Source organism: Caretta caretta, chromosome 9 (assembly GCF_965140235.1).
Source record: "Caretta caretta isolate rCarCar2 chromosome 9, rCarCar1.hap1, whole genome shotgun sequence".
NCBI lineage: Eukaryota > Metazoa > Chordata > Testudines > Cheloniidae > Caretta > Caretta caretta.
The window spans coordinates 74,085,384-74,105,984 of NC_134214.1; the positions used below are offsets into that span (position 1 = coordinate 74,085,384).

The following is a 20,601-nucleotide window of genomic DNA, read 5'->3' on the forward strand; positions in this document are numbered from 1 at the left end:
AAATGTTATTTTTGGTTTCCGTAGGAACTCTTCAGGTTGAAGCAAGAAAGATTATCATGTAATCAATCCACAGGTGTAACAAAGTCTATCATCACAAAAAAGTAATGTAGCAATATAATTCTCTTAAAATTTGTTTTTTAATTTTCATTTTATACTGGTTTTCACAGCAGTAGTGGCCTGCAAACGTCAGGTTACAAGATTCTCTTTTAAAATGTTTATTTAATATCTGGGCTTAAGAAAAATGTCTGGGGAGGATGTGCTTTATATAGTCCCACTGACCATTTTAATGAAGTGTTTGGAGGATGTGAAGATAAATGAGTGTGTTCCTTCCTCTGAATCTCACTTGATAAACTAAACCTTAGAACACTGGCATTTCTCAGACATATACAACTTTCTAAGACTTAGTTGGAAATCTATCTTACTGCACTTTTTATTCAAAACATTTGTATTTATGGCCAGAAAACTATCAGAATAAATATGGCAATCTCTGTCTGTATGTGAATGCTGATTTAGATTTGCTTGCTTTAGGGATAAAAAATATGTACTATTTAATCCATTTTGCTCTTCAGAGTTAACAACACTAAAGCTTGGTGTACACTACAGAATTAGGTTGACATAAGGCCGCTTATGTTAGTGTTTATACTACAGCCTTGCTCCCACCAATGTATGGGCCCTATTACACCTCCACTTATGCTGGTGTAGTTAAGACTGTTGGCTGTCTGGTCAATTTCACAGCTCCTTTGGAGCCATGAAATTCACAAGAAAGCTGACTCCGCAACTGACAGGAGTCCGGGCTGGATCTCCCTGCCAGAGACAGAAAGCCCCAGGTGGCTGCCCTCCCCCTGCTCCTGGCAGGGAGATGTGTGGAGCTGAAATCCTTGTCTGTTAGCCCCACTGCCCCTCTTCAGTTGGTGGAAGCGCTCCTGGTGAGGATGCACACCACTGACAAAAGGACGGTAGTGTGTCCAGCAGCCATCGCAGTAATTACTGTGGTGGCTGTAAGTCGAGCTAACATAGGTCCACTTAAGATTGTAGTGTAGACATGTCCTGGGTTAAGAACACACATGTCAAAAGAACAGTAAAAAAAACAGTCCATACTGTCACCATTTTTTTTTTTTTGGTCCTCTGCAACTGTGTCTTTTGAGCATCCCTTAATGCTAATTAATGGGTGTTGAACAGAATCATGGCATATAGTTAGTAATGAGTGTTTGGCTTTAAAAGAAAAAGTAATACATGTGGAAACACACACTTCTAAAGTGGATGCCTTTGAGGAGAGAGAATTTCAGTTGGTAACCAATTAACTAAAGCCTTTCAAAAACTATGGTTTAGATATTTACTTAACTCTTTTTAAACAAATCTGGGCGCAGTAACTAATCTAGAAGTGAGTATTGTGGGGGAAAGGTTGAATTTGGTCTCCAAGACGAGATACTGCTTTGGACATAGATGTTTATCTCTGCTGAGCTTTTTAAACAGTATTCCACTTACAGTTTTGCAAAACTTTTTATACAGGTACATGAACCAATATCCAATCCTTGGTCTCCTGTCTGATGACTACATGGTTTCATCACCAGTTAGACAAACAGAGACTATTGTAATTGAGAAGACTGAAGCAATGTAGAAACATGTAAGTTATCCATGTTAGTTATATATCATTTGTTGTTGATGTGCAGATTCAGTACTCCAAAGAAGCCAAAAATGGGCTAGTAAAAAGCATTAAGGCAACAAAACTTATTTTGGAGACTTCTTTTCTGTAAATAAAATAGCAAAATGAGCAATGTTTCATAATAGACAAGTACTAAAAATGGTCTATGCATGTTGAAGAATAATAAGTAGAATAGCCTCTACTTTTTTCCTCTCGTCTATTGTACCTCATATCTTACAACCCTACTTTAGCCTTTGAAAGGGTTACAGTTTTTATTGATATTACACGATAAGTAGTACTGGTATGTGGTAAATGAAGATTAAGCCAAATCAGCTGTTAAATCCCAGCACTGAAAATGTGCCCTATTTTTTGTTATCTCTAATAGGATGTACCACACCCTCAATAAACTAGTAGGGTGGGTGAATAAGAGGCTCTCATACAAAATTCAAAGCCCAGGGATGCTGGTGGCTTCAAATCACCTTTAGCTGCTCTGAAACCTGGGCTGCTCCTTTGGCTCTGTGGTATAATTGAGACAGTTACAAGCAGTTTCAAGGTTGCCCCACAACATTGCCTGGAATCTCTGCTTGCTGTAAACTAAAGCCCCCACCCCTCCAACTACATGTAGTCTCCAGGGCTTCTGAGGGGATCCTCAGCAGCCAGCCATACATAGTGCCTGAGGAGTCCTCCACCAGTTGGAATCAGCGTTGGTTTTAGGGCCCTTTTACAATAAGCAGAGCAGCGCATAGAGGCTTGCTTTTGAATACAAGTAGTTTGCAGACAAAGGTTTCTGGGGAGCAGTACTTTAACCCTGAAAATAAATATACATCGAGCCTCGTAAACTTAGCTGGCACTTCACACAGACAAACCAGTTCCTTTCACTGAAGAAACAAACATATGACATGTAGGAAAGATTGGTGGGTTTTAAGGAGAGAGTGGGGAGGCTGTTCCTCCTGTAGGGGACACCATAGGAGCATACTCAATTCTGAGTACACTGAGAGAGAGGTGTAGGAGTCACAAGGGGCAGCTGGAGCCTGTTTGAAAGTTAAACTTGTTTATTTCACTACAGGAGAGAGTACTATAAGCTGTACTCTATAAGATGTACTATAGCAAGTACTATAAGCTGAGAGAAATTTTGAGGTTTTATCTCCTGCAGACAGCTCCCAAAATGAAAAATCCCTCCCACACCTTAATGGGAGCAGGATTTAAAGTCAGCGGCACCAGGTTTTCACCCAAGATCTTCATACAGTAGAACCTCAGAGTTATGAGCTGACCAGTCAACCACATGCCTCATTTGGAACTGGAAGTATGCAATCAAGCAGCAGCAGAGACCAATAAATATAGTACTGTTAAATGTAAACTACTTCAAAAAAAAAAAGGAAAGGAGCATTTTTCTTCTGTATAGTAAAGCTGTATTAAGCCAATGTTCAATTGTAAACTTTTGATAGAATATCCATAACATTTTGTTCAGAATTACAAACCTCCCCCCTTCCCAAAGTGCTCATAACTCTGAGGTTCGACTGTAGCAGGTTTCAGTTGAAAAGAAATTATTTTACTTAAGTTACAAACCTATGACAATATAGGTTTATACTAGAAGTGTTTTGTTTTTTAACTTTACCTGTAACAACATATGAGGCAGTGTATTTCAGTTACCACAAAACATTATCAGTATTTAAGCAAGTTTTTGTCACTGAAATGTGGTGGTGTGTATAGGTAAAATTTTCAGACGCACCTATGCGCTCATTACTGTAGTTTTTAAAAATAAGTAGCAGTTGAGTAGCATGTTACCATGAGTACTAGAATATTTAAACCTGGGTGCTTAACGTTAGGCACTGAATGGGAACTAAGGCTATTCACTTTAAGTATCTGAGTCCCATGGAATGTCAGATACCTATTATATATGTAACCATTTTGCTGTACATGTACAAGTGCTTACAAATAAGTCTATGTAAGAAACATGGTTGTTTTTATGTGAAATCTAATGTGATGTTTTGTGTCAGGAATAACTTCCACTCAATTAACTGCTTATTTCTTTTAGGAATGAACAGATCCAGTGACAGTCCCAGCTGCTTAAAGGAGCTCATACCAAATGACTGTATCATGGCTTTAACCTTCTGCTGTTTTTCATCATTAGTCTAATATTTAGAACCAGGCCTTTCCCTGAACCCTAGTCAAAGGTGTATGTGTTAAAGACACGCAGTGGGAAATAATGGATTGTGAAAAGCAATGGCTGGCCTTACTCAAAGCAAACAAATTAACTTCTATCTGATGAAGAACACGCATTTTTCATAGTCTGCCCATTACCACCACTACTGAGTCGTAACACACACAATACTAGCGTTACATGCAGTTAAATCCCAGACGCTACATTCTCTATAGATATGAAAAGCAACAGGCCATACCATTTATAAAGTTCAGTCCTTCCAGACCACAGTGAGTAAAGGGGTATTTTCCATTCCTTGCTGCATTACTAAGGAGAGGACCAAAAACCCCACTTATTTAGTCTGCATGCCTGGTGAAGAATAATAATCGTGAACGGTAGAGGCAAAATTACATCAATTACAAATTACTTGGTAAAGATTGACATATATGTCTGCACATCAGCATTTCTTGAAAGGGTGGTGCTCATGATTTTGATACACTTAAGTATTTAAAATAGTGGTACCAGTTTCTACTGCTAAAGTGTTAATTTATTACTTCACAGATCTTACATTAGTTCTAATGCTGCACTTAGCATTTGATCTCAGTATGGACAGATGAGAAAAGATAAGTGTAGCCACTAGAACTAATAGAAATTTCATCAGAGAAGTTTACATTTAAAAAAAAAAGCACACAAATTCTGATCTCAAAATGGCATAAGTTCTAAAAGGAAAAGTTACCTCTCTGAAAACATTTACAGCATTTCTGTACATAAACTAACCAAAATGCTTTAACTTGAGAGCAACTCCATGCAAGACAAACTCCCTCTATCCAGCTCCTCAGTGCTGGGCCATAAGTGATCAGTGCTAATTTAGCAGATACATTTTATGAAAAACAACATCTATAATCTGGCAAAATAATCTTTTAAACTTAAGACAACTAAGTTTTAAAAAGTGCATTAGAGATCACATGAATAAGTTTTTGACTGACCCTTTATAAACTGAAAACCAGCTGTGACTATCTGTACTAGGTAGGCATAGTTTAAGATTCTTGAAATTTACTTGTAAATCAAAATTTCAAGAATGTGGCATATCCATTTTTTTATATTGGGAAAAGTAAAATGAAAATAGTTCTTGGGCTATATTCTGTTGTTAATGGAGCAAAATTCCCACTTGATTCAGGACCACAGAATGTGTCCCAATGATTTTGGTATAAGTGATAAAATAGAAAGTTGAAGCAATGTGGTGGGGTTTGAAAAAAAATATAGAGAAGATACTGGGAGGAGAGGAATTAAGGGTTCTACAATACTTAAATAGGTGCTGGCTTTTGTAAAGGGTTTCTTTTCTATATTTTAGTTATATTAGAGACACTTGGAGTCCATTTTATATCCATACAGATACAATATATATGTTGGTGTGAGCACTTGTGACCTATGGGTAATAAACAGCTAGGAAATAAACATTATTTGTCTATTAATAAAATATAGTGTGCAAGTTTAATTTTCTGCTAACAAAACCTTACAGCCGTGTGTCCATCTGCTTTAGAAAACATCTAAGGCCTATCTTTTAATTCTTTAGATGCATTAATTTATCTAAACGGCTAGGCTACTTGATGCTACATTTTTATTTAACACTGTTACTAGACCCCAAATCCTTTATGCAGGATCTCAGGAGTAGGGGGGGGGCAGAGTTCACTGAAGGACACTCAGGGGAAAGAGCCAGGCATAAAGCTATGCTCTATAGTCCTCCACACTGCTGCCAGTTTATGGCCCTTTGCACCACCAGAGTAAGCAAAGAAATTATCAATATTTTTAATTTTGAGAAAAACAGTTACTGTCCGTTCTCCACCCCAGAGTCAGTCATGGGGGGGTCAAAAATTTCTCAAACATTGAAGGCAACTTCAAAACTTACCATTCAAATGTTCAGTAGGGACTAATCCATCCTTACTCAGACAAACTGCCCATTGACATTACCTAAGATATCGCAACTTCAGACTCACTGACACTTTAATTTGCCAGAACTCGAATATTTCCTTCATTCTAAAACAATTTTCCTATTTAGGGGCTTGTTTCTGCCCTTCTGAATCCAATGGGCATTTTGTCACTTATCTTAACGGGGAGTAGGATCAGACCCTGGTCTCAAACTCCTGAAAATTAAAACAGGAATAAGGTGACATCTAATGCATATGTTAGACATTCTTTAATTAGCTTAAAGCCCCAATTTCTTATGGCTGACTGCACATTATTAAACAACACTGACATTTACACCATTTTAAAATAATTCTCATTTAGTTATTATGCAAATATGACATTCACAGGGCTCCTTCCCTGCCAGAGTAAGTGGTGATGCTAGAAGATATTCACATGAAAAGGTGGGAAATTGTTTGTCAAAAATGTAGTCTGCCTAATGGCCATGGCATAACTCTGTTGGCGCAAAACAGCCAGTACCATAGGGTTAGTAAAATGAAAGACTGAATAAAATGCCGCCTTCTTTAAAAAAACACCACCTCTGGGGAGCTTTGACTCGAGGGAAAAAAATGCCATTTTTAAAATGGCTAACTATCTTTGCTGGCATCATCTTAGTTTTGTTTCTCTCTGGCTCAACTACCCTGGAAGCAATTCAACAGGCAGCGCACACGTAAAGGAAGAATTCTTTTGGGGGGAAGGAATCACATAAAAAAAGGTGAAAAGGGTACAGATTGTCACAATGTGTTTAGAGGGCTATGATAAATTTTGTACAAAGTATGCCTTGTGACTGAGTTATCATTTGACTGCTGGATCTGTAGCTAAATCTCTGTACATAGCTATAACCATAATGATATAGCTACATCATTATGGTTATAGCTATGTACAAATATCTAACATCTCTTAGCTGTAGCTCTCTATAGGCATAGACAAAGAAGACTGTCCCTGGTTTCAGCAAGCCATATCTTTAGATAGCCAGCTACAGCTAGAGATCTCTATCTATATCTAGCACTGTAGACATCCACAGTGTATCTCTAGATACAAAAGATTGCTATGTCTATATAGGTATGTATTTGCATCTATAGTTATATATACACAGATCTATGTCTATAATGAGAGAGCACTGTATGTACAGCTGTACATCTCTATTTATGTATAGCTAGCTATATCTAAAGAGAAAGGTGTATTCTACATTTTAAAGCATGTAGGATTTATTGACTTGCAGTTGTAATAATTAAGGGCCACATTTCCCCCAAAAGAACTACTCTCATGAAAGTAATTCAAATGATCCTATCACAGGTGTCCGTGTTTGCCCAGAATAGTGTAACCACATGCAATTCATCCACAAAAGCAGTAAATCTTGGCTGGTCAGAACCACCCATCTTAAGGTCCTGTGCCTCCTATTTACGATCAGTAGGCTCCTTTTGCTGACTCCAAAAGCCCTCTCAAAAGGGGATTATCATTAATCCCCTAACACTGGATGGGAGTTGGAAAGGGAGGATATGACAGTTGAGACAGGGGGATGCTGAGGATTTTGTCGAGAGGATACCACCAGGGCAGGAATTGTCTTAGTACAGGATCTAGTAGAAGGGCTGATCACTGATGTGGATCTCTAGCCACTGCCACATCAGCAACAACATAGAATATATCTGGGGCATGTGAAATCTAACCACCATTAATGTTATTTGCGTGGGGACCAGAGTTGTCTTTGTTGACAAGTTGCAACCATTTACTTGCACATTTAAACACTGCTGCTACCTTGTAGCTCATAATGGGATGCTATGTATTGATTGAACTGCCTAAGAATGTGAAACACAACAAAGAAGCAGCTCCCACCAATTTTTCAGTCTTTAAAGATATTTGGGGGGGGGGGGGGGGAAGCGGCAAAAACAAACTAAAAAAACTTAAGTTATTTCTCTCCAAAGGCCATACTGCAATGGGTGATTTTTTTCCACCCAACCACGCTGGATGTGGATAAACAACATTTCTCTTCATCTATACCTCTAGTAAATTGTATGACACATAGAGAACAAGGTTTTTATCCTGCAAAACCAATGTTTTTCCTCAAACTCCTTTCCATGTGATGTTGTTTAGGGAGTATCATCCCTATGGGCATATCACAGTACTCCCAATTATCTGCATTATAGAAGCTTTACAGATACATTAAGCCCTGAAAAATATATATGAATACATTTTATTTTCAAGAGATTACAACACAAAGAGACAAAGTCTGATTCAAGAAACTTGTAAGTTCTACTTAGTGTCGCAGCAAATCTTCTAACTGCTTGGAGCCAAATATCTCCAGTTCTGCCACTGACCTGCTGCATGACCTTGCTCCAGTTACAACATCTGTACAATGGAGATAGAGTTCCTTTCTTTGCAAAGCACTTTAAGCTCTACAGATGAAAAGCACCATACAACAGCTAAATATTGCACATGCACACACATGCCCAAAAGCACTTTTCTTGGAATAGGATACAGGAGATATGACTGAGATGTAAGCTAATTAGAGGCAGAGTGACAACAAGTCTTCCTTTTTTACTCTGACCCATAACAATAGAACAAGAGTACAAATACTATAAGATTATATAGTTTATTATTTGGACAAACATTTCTGATTAAGTGGTGTCAGTGGTCTATGGATAAAAAACTCTTAAAACCATGATTTACTGCCAGTTTATTTTATGCTAAAATAATTTTAAAAGCTCTAGGAATAAGTTTGTCTGCTCTGCTACCCTGCCTCCAGCATTACCCAATAGCTGAAGCTTGACACAGTGATTATGCATGTATCCAACCATGCATTGCTATACAGAAAGAAATTTGCCTTCCTGACTGCTGGTGGTCATCAGCATTCTTTCTTCCCACAGTGCCTAACAATGATAAAAGCATTTGGAAGGAAAGCTTTGGCTATCAAATCTCTAGGGTAAAGTCTGCAGGTACAGGGCATTCCTAGTAGCAGAACTTCATCCCTGAAATTCAGTCCTACAAGATACATGCCTGAGGCCAAAAGTGACCACAGAGAAGCAAAGCGTTCCATTAATGCTGTCCTTGAAATCTCCTCATAGACTACTGCTGCTACTGGGTTCACTGTTATATATTCAAAGTAGATTTTCCTCATTTTGGAGAAGCTATTGTATGGTATTGTTTTTATCTATATAAACTGTGCCCAGATGCTACAGTAAGGGAACCTTTAAAAACTACTGAACAAAACAATTCTCAAAAGATTGTCAAATTAGCATAAATAGACCAAATACTTGTAGACACCACAGCAAATAGTGCAAGAGAGTGAACAGAAAATATTCAAAACTTACAGTAAAAATGATTTTGGAGGCTCCATAGTACATCCAGACTTTTGCAACACTCCTCTGTTGAATACTTCATGTAGAGAGGAAGCACCTTAAAAAAAACATGCAAAATTACTAAAATTCTCTATTGAATATGAGCTGTTGACATGTTTATAGCAATAACTTTTAAAAGTCTTTCAGGTTTACAAAAGCCAATCCATTGAATGCTCTTCCCCACAGTGATACAAACAGCAGAAATGTAAAAATAATTCAGAGGTTAAAGAAACTCCCATCAAACTAATTGATAGTAATAAAAAATTCAAAGTTAAAGAAAGAAACTTTTCTTAATCTTTATTTATTCTTTATTTGCAGAAGTCTCTGCAAATATGCAGCCACACTTACTTATAGTACAGAATCCACAAGAGATAGAGCTATGGATAAAAATGTATCATTCTCTGAATTCCTTTGTTTTTATTAACACTCCTCATTATGTTACTATAGTTTTATATGTATTTTTATTTTAAAAATGAATAATTAATGAGACTGTCCAATAACTGAGGCATAACTGATAACTAGGGCTGTCAAGCGATTAAAAAAATTAATCACGATTAATTGCGCAGTTAAGCAATAGAATACCATTTATTTAAATATTTTTGGATGTTTTCTACGTTTTCAAGTATATAGATTTCAATTACAACAGAATACAAAGTGTACAGTGCTCACTTTATATTTATTTTTATATTTGCACTGTAAAAAACAAAAGAAATAGTATTTTTCAATTCACCTAATATAGGAATTGTAGTGAAATCTCTTTATCACATACAGGTTTTAGAGTGGTAGCTAGGTTAGTCTGTATCAGCAAAAATAATGAGTCCTTGTGGCACCTTGGAGACTAACAAATTTATTTGGGCATAAACTTTCGTGAGTTAGAACCCACTTCATCAGATGGATGGAGTAAAAATACAGGAGCAGGTATAAATACATGAAAGGATGGGGGTTGCTTTACCAAGTGTGAGGTCAGTCTAACGAGATAAATCAATTAACACCATCCTAGCCACTATGGATGTAGAAGCCCTCTACACCAACATTCCACACAAAGACGGACTACAAACCATCAGGAATAGCATCCTCGATACCATCACAGCAAACCTGGTGGCTGAACTTTGTGACTTTGCCCTCACCCACAACTATTTCAGATTTGGGGACAATTTATACGTTCAAGTCAGCAGGACTGCTATGGGTACCTGTATGGCCCCTCAGTATGCCAACACTTTTATGGCTGACTTAGAACAGTGCTTCCTCAGCTCTCGTCCCCTTACACCACTACTCTGCTTGCACTACATTGATGACATCTTCATCATCTGGACTCATGGGAAGGAGGCCCTTGAGGAATTCCACCAGGATTTAAATGATTTCCACCCTACCATCAACTTCAGTCTGGACCAGTCCACACAAGAGGTCCACTTTCTAGACACTACAGTGCTAATAAGCGATGGTCACATAAACACCACACCATACCGGAAACCTACTGACTGCTATACTTATCTACATGTCTTCAGCTTTCATCCAGACCGCATCACATGATCCATTGTCTACAGCCAAGCTCTAAGTTAAAGTGCATTTGCTTCGATACCTCAGACAAACACCTACAGAATCTCTATCCAGTGTTCTTAAAACTGCAATACATCAAGAGCATCAAGAAGCATATGAATCTTTAGCACATCTGGCATGTAAATATCTTGCGACACCAGCTACAACAGTGCCATACGAAAACCTGTTCTCATGGTCAGGTGATACTGTAATTAAGAAGTGGGCAGCATTATCTCCTGTACATGTAAACAAACTGGTTTCTCTTAGCGTTTGGCTGAACAAGAAGTAGGGTTGAGTGGACCTGTAGGTGCTAAAGTTTTACATTGGTTTGGTTTTGAGTGCAGTTATGTAACAAAAAACCCTACATTTCTAACTTTCACTTTCATGATAAAGAGACTGCACTCCAGTACTTGTGTGAGGTGAATTGAAAAATACTATTTCTTTTATCATTTTTAGAGTGCAAATATTTGTAATAAAAAATAATATAAAGTGAGCACTGTAGACTTTGTATTTTGTGTTGTAATTGAAATCAATTAATTTGAAAATGTAAAAAAGCATCCAAAAATATTTAATAAATTTCAATTGGTAGTCTATTGCTTAACAGTACAATTAATCGCAATTAATTTTTTTAATCGTGATTAATTTTTTTGAGTTAATCGTGTGAGTTAACTGTGATTGAGAGCCCCACTGATGACTAAGCACTGTCTATTTTAAATACATATAATTCACCCAAAGTTGTTATATTTTTACAGAACTATTTTTATTAAAACATGAATTTTAAAACAACTAATATGTATTTTCTCCATGTACAGGAAACAACAGTAGATAAAAGGAAGTACATATTAAAAATAAAGTTATGTTCTTTTGCCAAAAAAGGCATTTTTCACTTATTTAACTTTTTAGTTAATTCTTTAGCTGTGGAGTTTATTAAAAAAGATCACAAATGTTTAGATGCAATACTGGGATAATCATTTTCCAGATTTAACTTTATATTATGAAGCCCATTTTAAATTACAGTACACAGCCAAGAAAAATTATCATGCCACCAAGCTTCTAGTTTTTCCCTTATTTACATCATTTAAAATTTGTAAAACAAAAATTCATTTAAACAAAATTTCATAGTTTTGGAGGCAAAATACCATGTTTGTATATGCTTTTTACTGAACCAGAGTTACTAGCTATTGTCTTACTTTTGAGGAGCATCTTCTATTCAGACATAAAACTTGGTTGTGTATTGGCCATATGCCAATATTGTTAACAGTAAAAGGTGTAGGAAGTACTCAAGCCATTGTTCAAATACCATGAGCATGGGAAACGGGAATATGGACTTTTGTCTTTTCTACTGTGACTCTTTCCACCTTTGATTATAGTATTCGACGTTTCATTTATCATGTAATATTAAAGTTCTCTGAATATAGTTAACCGCCTATAAAACCTATGATATAAACATAAATCACTTATTTTTTACGTGCCTGTAGCTTTTAAATTTACATCAGTTAATCAATAAAGTGCAATACAAAAGTCTGACATTTTTAAAGCAACCCTATCTGCATATTTATAAGTTTCCTTTCTTGCATGAGCAAACATCATATTAACAGGCATATAAGCAGCATATATGTGGCCAATAACACATGCATCACTTTAGTGTTATGACACAGGACAGAGTACAGCTTTACAGCAGAGCTCACTTTACACAGTGTGCTACTTTGGATAGTGTCATATCAAATTTGCTTAGAAAAACATCACCATATTTGTTGTGTGATACTCACTGACAGTTTGTTAAGAATACCATCTGCAATTCTTGAATTAGCAGAAAGCATAAATACTGTATATCACCAAGAACTTTTTGACATGCCTGGATTACACATTATCCATGTTCCCTTGCTAGTCAAACTGTTCACAACTCCTTTTTGTGTTTTTTTAAAAAAAGCTTAATCTTCCCTATTTTTGTTTCTTGAAAGATAAAGATGTTTAATGAATAGCACTTCTATTAGGAGTAACAACATGGATCCTGCATTTTAAAACAATTTATAGCAAAACGTTTATGCCCAAAATAGTGAACGCACCACCTGGTACTTACTTGGAATTCTGGACTAAGTCGAACAGCTGACCATTTTTTTGGACAAGCAATAAGTGCGCACACTAACCCCAGCAAAAACAACTAAACTCTCCAGTAGTACACAAAGGTTACATACAAATATCCAGAATGCCCACAATCAGCAGAGTAAAAATAAGCAGCAACCAAGAGCAGTGTATTTCCTTTCCATACAGTGAACTGTGGGGTTGTTCTGTTCACCCCTATTCACAACTTGGTCTGCCAATGCCCCCATCTCATCCTACAGAAGCAATCTGTCCATGTAATTTCTGGAATACTTTGGCATCTTCATTTCCATAAATGAGTACTTGTGGCACCTTAGAGACTGACCAATTTATTTGAGCATCCGATGAAGTGAGCTGTAGCTCATGAAAGCTTATGCTCAAATAAATTGGTCAGTCTCTAAGGTGCCACAAGTACTCCTTTTCTTTTTGTGAATACAGACTAACACGGCTGTTACTCTGAAACATTTCCATAAATGAATTTAAAGAGAAACTGAGCTCTTGGATTTTTCTCTTTTCTCTCTTCCGTGTTTTCTTTCTGCTTGTTCCTTTATCTTCAGAGTTAATTTTTCTTTTGTAGCCCTACCACGCCCCACCCTGAACCCCCATCCTCCTAGCTCAACTCCAGCAGTCCCTGTCTTCCCTCCAGAATCCCACTCTGTTCCCTTAATCTGCAGGATTCCCACCCCACCCTGGGAGCCTATTCTCTCCTGGCTCCTTCCTACTCTCTCCAAGTGGTCCTTCCATTTACTTCCCACCCTCCCCAGGTCTGTGCCTGTCTCCCTCTTTCCCTGCTCTACTGGGCTTGGGGGTCCCCTCTGTGTCCCCAACCTTCGCTGCTCCGTGAGAATGTCCGCGCATCCAAAAAGCAACTTGGAGGAGACAGAAGCTGCTCCCGTGTCCATTCACAGCCAGATGGCAGGGAGCTGGTGGAGGGTAGCGATGGGAGAGCAGCAGCACTGTGTGCTCTGCTGGCCAGAGTTGGGCAATGACAGAGTCTGCCTGTGGAGGTGAGGGAAGTGGGCTGTGAGCCTGGGAGGTCAGATGACAATATTAACTTGCTCACATTAAAATAAGAATCATCTCCTGGTTTCTAAAAAGCTGTTAAGCTAAAGTGGACATGCGCCAAACCCTTATTTTTAGTATTAGTTTGTTTTTTTTTTAAAGCAATGAAACGTTCAGTAGCTTGGTTTCTCATATGACTGAAATCTGACCACACCCTGTATATTGATCAGAATACTGTGAGGACAAAGAATCTAGGTAACACATTTATCGGTCGGATAGAGTTGCACAAGCCTGCTTCTAAACCGATTTCCTTTTACCAGGCACAGCCAGGAATAAGTCAGCCACCAACAGGTACAGGAAAAGCAATGCCCCAACTTTTAAAAAATTAACCTAGAAATAGGAGAAAGTAGGTTCACCTCAGAGTCATCTCAGGAGAAGCTTCCTCCACCCACGGGTCTAAGCACCACACCTTAATTCCTCCATCCACCACCCTTGTCTCATATGAGAGCCCACACACAAAGGAGTATCACAGTCAGCACTTACCCTACCAGCCCACCACCCCATTCTAATATTTGCATTTCATAGTCAGTAGGAATTCAATTTGCAAATAAAATGATCTGATAACACTGAGAACCACTTCCTCCTGAGGTAAGCTCTCTTGCTGAAAAATGTGTTCATTAACCAGGTTTTAAAATTTTGTTGGCTTTAACAAAAACAGTTTTAGAACTTTCTCTTCATTGCTACCTAGTCACAATGCAATATATATGGAGTGTTCATTATTTGTTAAATTCTAGTTCTGATTTCATTTTCTGTAACTAGAAATTTGTCCTGCCACTTCGGATTTCATTTAAGCTATTATGAAACATGTTTTACTTTTCTGAAGATATGCTGCATGGCATACTTTCTGCCATCAGGCCAATTTATTTGATGCAGATATCCCATTACAGTCTAATATGCAGTACTGCAGATCATACAATGTTTGGCACCGTTTATGCATCTTATTATGGGGATATGTAGAAAATAAATGGTAGGACTAAATGTAAAAGTACATCTAGATGATGAAATTAAAACTTATCTTGTAAAGCACTGTCATTACCATACAGCTAAGAGTAGCATAAAATCCCTCCTTTACCTGTAAGGGGTTAAGAAGCTCAAATAACCTAGCTGGCACCTGACCAAAAAGACCAATAAGGGAAGAATAAGGGACCAAAAAGACCAATAAGGGAAGAATCTGTGGGGGGAGGTTTTTGTTTGTGTTCTCTTTGTTGTTCTCTCCAGGACAGAGAGGGACCAGGGCAGGAAAAAAACATCTCCTAAAACCCTACCTGAAATAAGCATCTAAAAGATTACAAAAATGGTAAGTAATAGCAAGAAAATGAGCTTAATTATCTTTTGCTATAGCTTGTGAATTTTCCCTATGCTAAGAGGGAGGTTTATGCCTGTTTTTTGTTACTTTGAAGTTGAGAGAGGGGAATCCTCTGTGTTTTAAATCTTTTTATTACCCTGTAAAATTACCTTCCATCCTGATTTTACAGAGGTGCTTCTTTTACTTTTTTCTTTATAATAAAGTTCTTCTTTTAAGAACCTGATTGGGTTTTTAGTGTCCTAAAAACCCAAGGGTCTGGTCTGTGCTCACTTGGTTAACCTATTGGTTGCTATATTATTCTAAAACCTCCCCAGGAAAGGGGGTGAAGGGGTTTGGGGGGATATTTTAGGGAAATAGGAACTCCAAGTGGTCCTTTTCCCTGGATGTTTGTCTAAATCACTTGGTGGTGGCAGCAATACTGTCCAAGGACAAAGAAAGGATTTGTACCTTGGGGAAGTTTTAACCTAAGCTGGTAGAAATAAGCTTAGGGGGTCTTTCATGCAGGTCCCCACATCTGTACCCCAGAGTTCAGAGTGGGAAGGGAACCCTGACAAGCATATTCATAAAATAGTCTGGCTACATTCCCCCAGAATAACTCAAGTGGTTACCTGCTCCAGCCTTACTACTTCTGCAGCAAGTATTACTGACAGACCTCACCGCTAGCCCAGCTGCCACTGGGAGAATGACAGAATAACTAAGGATGATCACTGAGGGTTCTTTAATGTTGATCTGCCAAGGGGAAAATTGCTTGTATATAATATATGAAGGACTGAATGGTTTCCCACTACAAAAAATGGTGTCATGCTTTATTTTTTTAAACTTTAACACATGAAGAAAGTGCTGAAATTGAAAGACATTTAAAATAAAGAGATTTGGGGATTAGCTTGAGATGCAAAACTCGGCTCTCTAAACTGATGAACAGAATATCTGTCCTCTCAATGTTTCTGTCCATCAAAATCCCATACTTTAAATCTAATTTTTGGTAGATGACACTGACTATACAAAACCCTAAATCAGTTATTGTAATTGTGTCAATGTTTTGATAAAGATCAATAATCTGTTTTTGGTATTTTTAAACTGCACTGTGTTAAATGCAATTAATGATATGCTCACTGTGGCAAAATGGCCACATACATTATGAATCACGGAGTGTGTATTTGCAAGTGAACGTTACAATCTGTGCAGAAATTTAAACAATTGAAAGTTTTATTAGCTATGTAATGTTTCTCCTAAAGTAATAAACCATTGCCTACTTTTGACAGTTTTGATACAGAGGTTTTGTTTGTTTACTTTAACATAGCATTTTAACATCTCCTACTAGGAGTTCTACTCGATCACTGTTCTACTCGAAAGTACAAATTTGAGGCACTGAGAACATAAGAGCCTGTTAGATTGCAAGCTATTTGTTTCATCACATTTTGACAGTTTTTAGATACTTCATATTTTATTTTTGCAAAAGTATTTAAATCACACAAAAAGAGATACTTTCTTATACCTCTAGCTAATCAGCAGACTGCACCCATTCCTTTCTAGTGAGGAACCCAGGAACTATACTCAACACTTTTGCAGCTCTATTTTGACTATTTCAGCTTGCTCTTGTGCTCTGTCTCTCTCTCTCATGCAAACACACTTCAATAGTTAAGGAAAAAACTATGTTGTTCACTTAATCATAAAACAATAGGACAAGATTGGTGACTCCCTTTTTAGTTGTAATAATCTTATAGTTAAGACAACTGAGCATCAGTATACTGTATATGGAATCTCACCTCAGAATCCCAGGACATAAGCTCTGTTCCTTCCTTTGAATTCTCCCTGTTAAATAAATAATAATTAGATGTAACTTTAATTTAGTTACTTTGCTTCTCAACTGATGTTTTTTATCCCATCTACAAATAGTGGGAGCCTAGATTATACAGGAGAGGATAGTATAAAGCATAAATAAATATTTAGGAAGAACTGTATTCAGGGCAGAAAAGATGGTTTAGGACATAGGATATTAATCAAATAATAGCTGCAGCTGAACCTGTACATACATAGAATATCTAATAAAATAATGTTAAAGGCTTAAAATATACTTAAAATATATACTACTACACCTGGTAAAATAACTTTTAAAAGGTTTAAGACATTAACTTTAATTTCAACAATTTACACAACACTGAACATAGTGGGGCAGATCACTGTTCCATCCAGTTGGACAGCCTTGCTCCAAAGTAGCCAATACTTAAAAATACCCTAATTAGGGCCAACTAATTATCAAAAGGTGGTAAAATTCCCCCTTTAAAAGTACATCCACCTCAACCATTTCATTCAGCTGAGTCTGGTGCTCTCAACATGAGACAGGACAGAATTCCCCTATTCCGGAAAGTTTTCAGGCCCTTTGAGGAGTGATGGCTAGTGAGCAAGACATCTTGGCCTAGATCCTCAAAGTTATTTAGATACCTAACTCCCATTCCCAAAAGAAATAAAACACCTAATGCCTTTGAGGACTTGGGCCCTTACCTCAACAGGCTAGTTGTGAAAAAACTTCCACCACCTTCAGCCCCTCGAACTATCCAGCTAGTCCCTTCTTGATTTCAAATTAGTCAAGAATCAACTTGCAAAAGCTGTGACTGGATCCTGTAAATCATCAATCCTCTGGCTCTCCTTTGACCAGTGATATATTGTAAACATCACATATCTTTTTTGGGTCTCACCAACAGTCTTTAACAAAAACATTTTATTATAGAATATACCTGCTATACTTTTCCTTGGACTACACAGCCTCAGAATGACAGACTTATATAAGACCTAGAGTCAATTCCTTCCCCCACCCCCGCCCCAAATCATTTCCATTTTTCAGGGGGTCATGATTCAAAATTTGCTTGTCAGATTGATTTCAAATTTTTGCCCCCAAATCTTTCCTCTTGATTAAGAGTACATATGAAGAGTCCCAACCCCCTCAGGAATAGAGTCAAAATTAGGGTTATAATGGAAAAGGGAAGTGACTTGCCCTGTTGTAACTGGAGTACTTCAAGATGTCCGTTCCCTATCTGTATTCCACTGAGTATTCCTGCGCTCCACTGACCTAAGACTGGAGAATTCTTAAAAGTAGTTGGTCTGCACCTGCGTCCCTGCTCTCCTCATGCTCCATATGGAGGGTACAAGGGGTGGGATGGGGCAGACTGATCACCTCTCCAGTTCCTTCTCTACCGCAAATCTAGTCATTATGCGAAGCAGTAGGGAAGGAGGGCAGGTAGTGAAATACAGATAAAGCCTGCACATCTCGAAGAAAAAACAGTAATTCACCTTCTTGTAACTGTTGTTCTTCAAGATGTGTTGTTCATGTCCATTCCAAGCAGGCGTGCGCACGCGCACATGCACGGTAGCTGGAAGAGTTTCCCATAGCAGCATCCGTCAGGTCAGCCTGAGCGCCCCCTGGGAGTCGCGCCTTTATGGTGCTCAATATATAGCCCTGACAACCCGCCACCCCCTCAGTTCCTTCTTGCCGGCTACTCTGACAGAGGTGTAGGAGGGTGTGTATTGGAATGGACATGAACAACACATCTTGAAGAAGAATAGTTACAAGAAGGTGAGTAACCATTTTTTCTTCGAGTGCTTGTTCATGTCCATTCCAATCAGGTGACTCACAAGCTCAAATTCAGGAGGTGGGGTCAGAGTCGTCCACAGATTGGAGCACCACTCTTCCAAAAGTTGCATCATCTCTGGCCTGCTGGGCGACTGAATAGTGCGTGGTGAAAGAGCGAACGGAGGACCATGTCACTGCTCTCCAGATTTCCTGGGTGGGAACCTGCGCCAGGAACGCTGTTGAAGTCTTTGCTCCCAGCCACTTGCATGTGGTTTAGGATAGAATACCAGGAAGATGTCCTGGTTGACGTGAAACTGGGAGACAACTTTCAGGAGGAAAGCTGGGTGAGGTCTCAGCTGGACCTTGTCCCTATGGAACACAGTGTAAGGGGGATCTGAAGTCAGGGCCTTGTGCTCAGACATCCTCCTGGCTGAGGTTATCACTACCAGAAATGCTACCTTGTATGAGAGATGGAGCAGGGAGCATGTCGCCAAAGGTTCATAGGGAGGTCCCATGAGTCTGGAAAGGACCAGATTGAGGTCCGAAGCGGAACAGGCTGCCGGACATGCAGGTATAGCCTGTTGAGCCCTTTAAGGAAACGGCTGACCATAGGGTAGGCAAAGACTGAGCAGCCTTCTGCACCTGGATGAAAGGCAGAGACGGTGGCCAAGTGAACACTTAATGACGACATGGACAGCCCCTGCTGCTTGAGATGGAGGAGATAGTCTAATATAAGTGGCCGAGAGGCAAGTGTCGGGGATGGATGATGCTGCATCGACCAGATTGAAAATCTCTTCCACTTAGCAAGGTAGGTAGCCCTGGTGGAGGGCTTTCTACTGCCCAGGAGGACTTGCCTAACCGAGTCTGAGCAGGAGAGCTCCACTGGGTTCAGCCACGGAGCTTCCACGCCGTGAGGTGCAGCAACTCTAGGTTTGGATGTTGGAGATGGCAGTGATCCTGAGGTAGTAATCCGGGAAGAGTGGCAAGGTAACTGGAGCTTCCACGGACATTTGCAGGAGTGATGTGTACCAGTGTTGGCGGGGCCAGGCTGGAGCTATCAGAATCACCAATGTTTCTTCCCTCCGTATCTTGAGCACCTTATGAACGAGAGGGATTGGCGGAAATGCGTATAGGAGACGGCCTCCGCATGGGAAGAGGAATGCGTCCGCTGGGCTGTGATTCAGGAAGGAGCAAAACTGCTGACACTTCCTGTTGCGTTATGGACTGAACAGGTCTATCTGGGGAAAACCCCACTGATGGAAGATTGAGTCCACGATGTCTGGTCGAAGGGACCACTCGTGGCCGTGGGACGACCTGCTGAGATGGTCCGCCAATTTGTTCTGTACTCCAGAGAGCTAAGATGCTTGCAGGTGTATAGAGTGTTCTACACAGAAGTCTCACAGCATGAGGGCTTCCTGGCACAGGAGAGGAGCATGCACCCCCGTTTGTTGCTATAAAACATCGCCATGGTGTTGTCTATCATGACTGATACACATCTCCCTGCTAGATGTGCTCGGAAAGTCTGGCATGCCAAACGTACCGCTCTCAGCTCTTTGACATTGATGTGGAGAGCAAGATCCACCTGAAACCAGAAGCCTTGTGTTCTGCGGTCTCCCAAATGTGCCCCCCAGCCCAACTAAGATGCGTCTGTCACTAGTGAGAGGGATGGCTGATGAAAGGGACCCCTGCACATACTACCCGCAGGTTGAGCCACCAAAGGAGGGAGTCGAGTACCAGGCGAGGCAGGGTTACAATCTTGTCCAAACTGCCCCTGACTGGCCGATACGCTGATGCCAGCCATGACTGAAGAGTCTGAGTCTGGCATGCTGTACTATATAGGTACAAGCTGCCATGTGTCCAAGAAGTTTCAGGCAGTTTCGTGTTGTGGAATTGTCTGAGACCTCAAATAATGTCACCCAGGGCTCGAAATCTCGCTTCTGGAAGGAATGT

General features: G+C 39.3%; 2 protein-coding genes across 4 annotated transcripts in view; one reads left to right on the forward strand and one right to left on the reverse strand.

Moving 5' to 3' along the window:
• The window catches only part of POF1B (POF1B actin binding protein), a 46,038-nt gene extending 40,801 nt beyond the window's left edge, over window positions 1–5,237 (forward strand). The window contains exons 12-14 of the mRNA XM_048863128.2: window positions 25–101; window positions 1,510–1,624; window positions 3,678–5,237. Of these exons, the coding sequence (XP_048719085.2) occupies window positions 25–101; window positions 1,510–1,618 (186 nt within the window). The 3' untranslated portion in view covers window positions 1,619–1,624; window positions 3,678–5,237. The remainder of the gene's footprint in view (window positions 1–24; window positions 102–1,509; window positions 1,625–3,677) is intronic.
• The window catches only part of ZNF711 (zinc finger protein 711), a 75,447-nt gene that overhangs the window by 7,856 nt on the left and 46,990 nt on the right, over window positions 1–20,601 (reverse strand). For 2 of the 3 annotated variants that reach the window (XM_075132428.1, XM_048863123.2), the window contains 2 exons: window positions 16,850–16,895; window positions 9,053–9,137 (listed from right to left, as the gene is read on the reverse strand). The gene's annotated coding sequence lies outside the window, so the exon portion shown is untranslated. Of the gene's footprint in view, window positions 1–5,346; window positions 5,924–9,052; window positions 9,138–16,849; window positions 16,896–20,601 lie in introns of those variants that run through there. The other variant, XM_075132429.1, reaches the window with a different exon arrangement.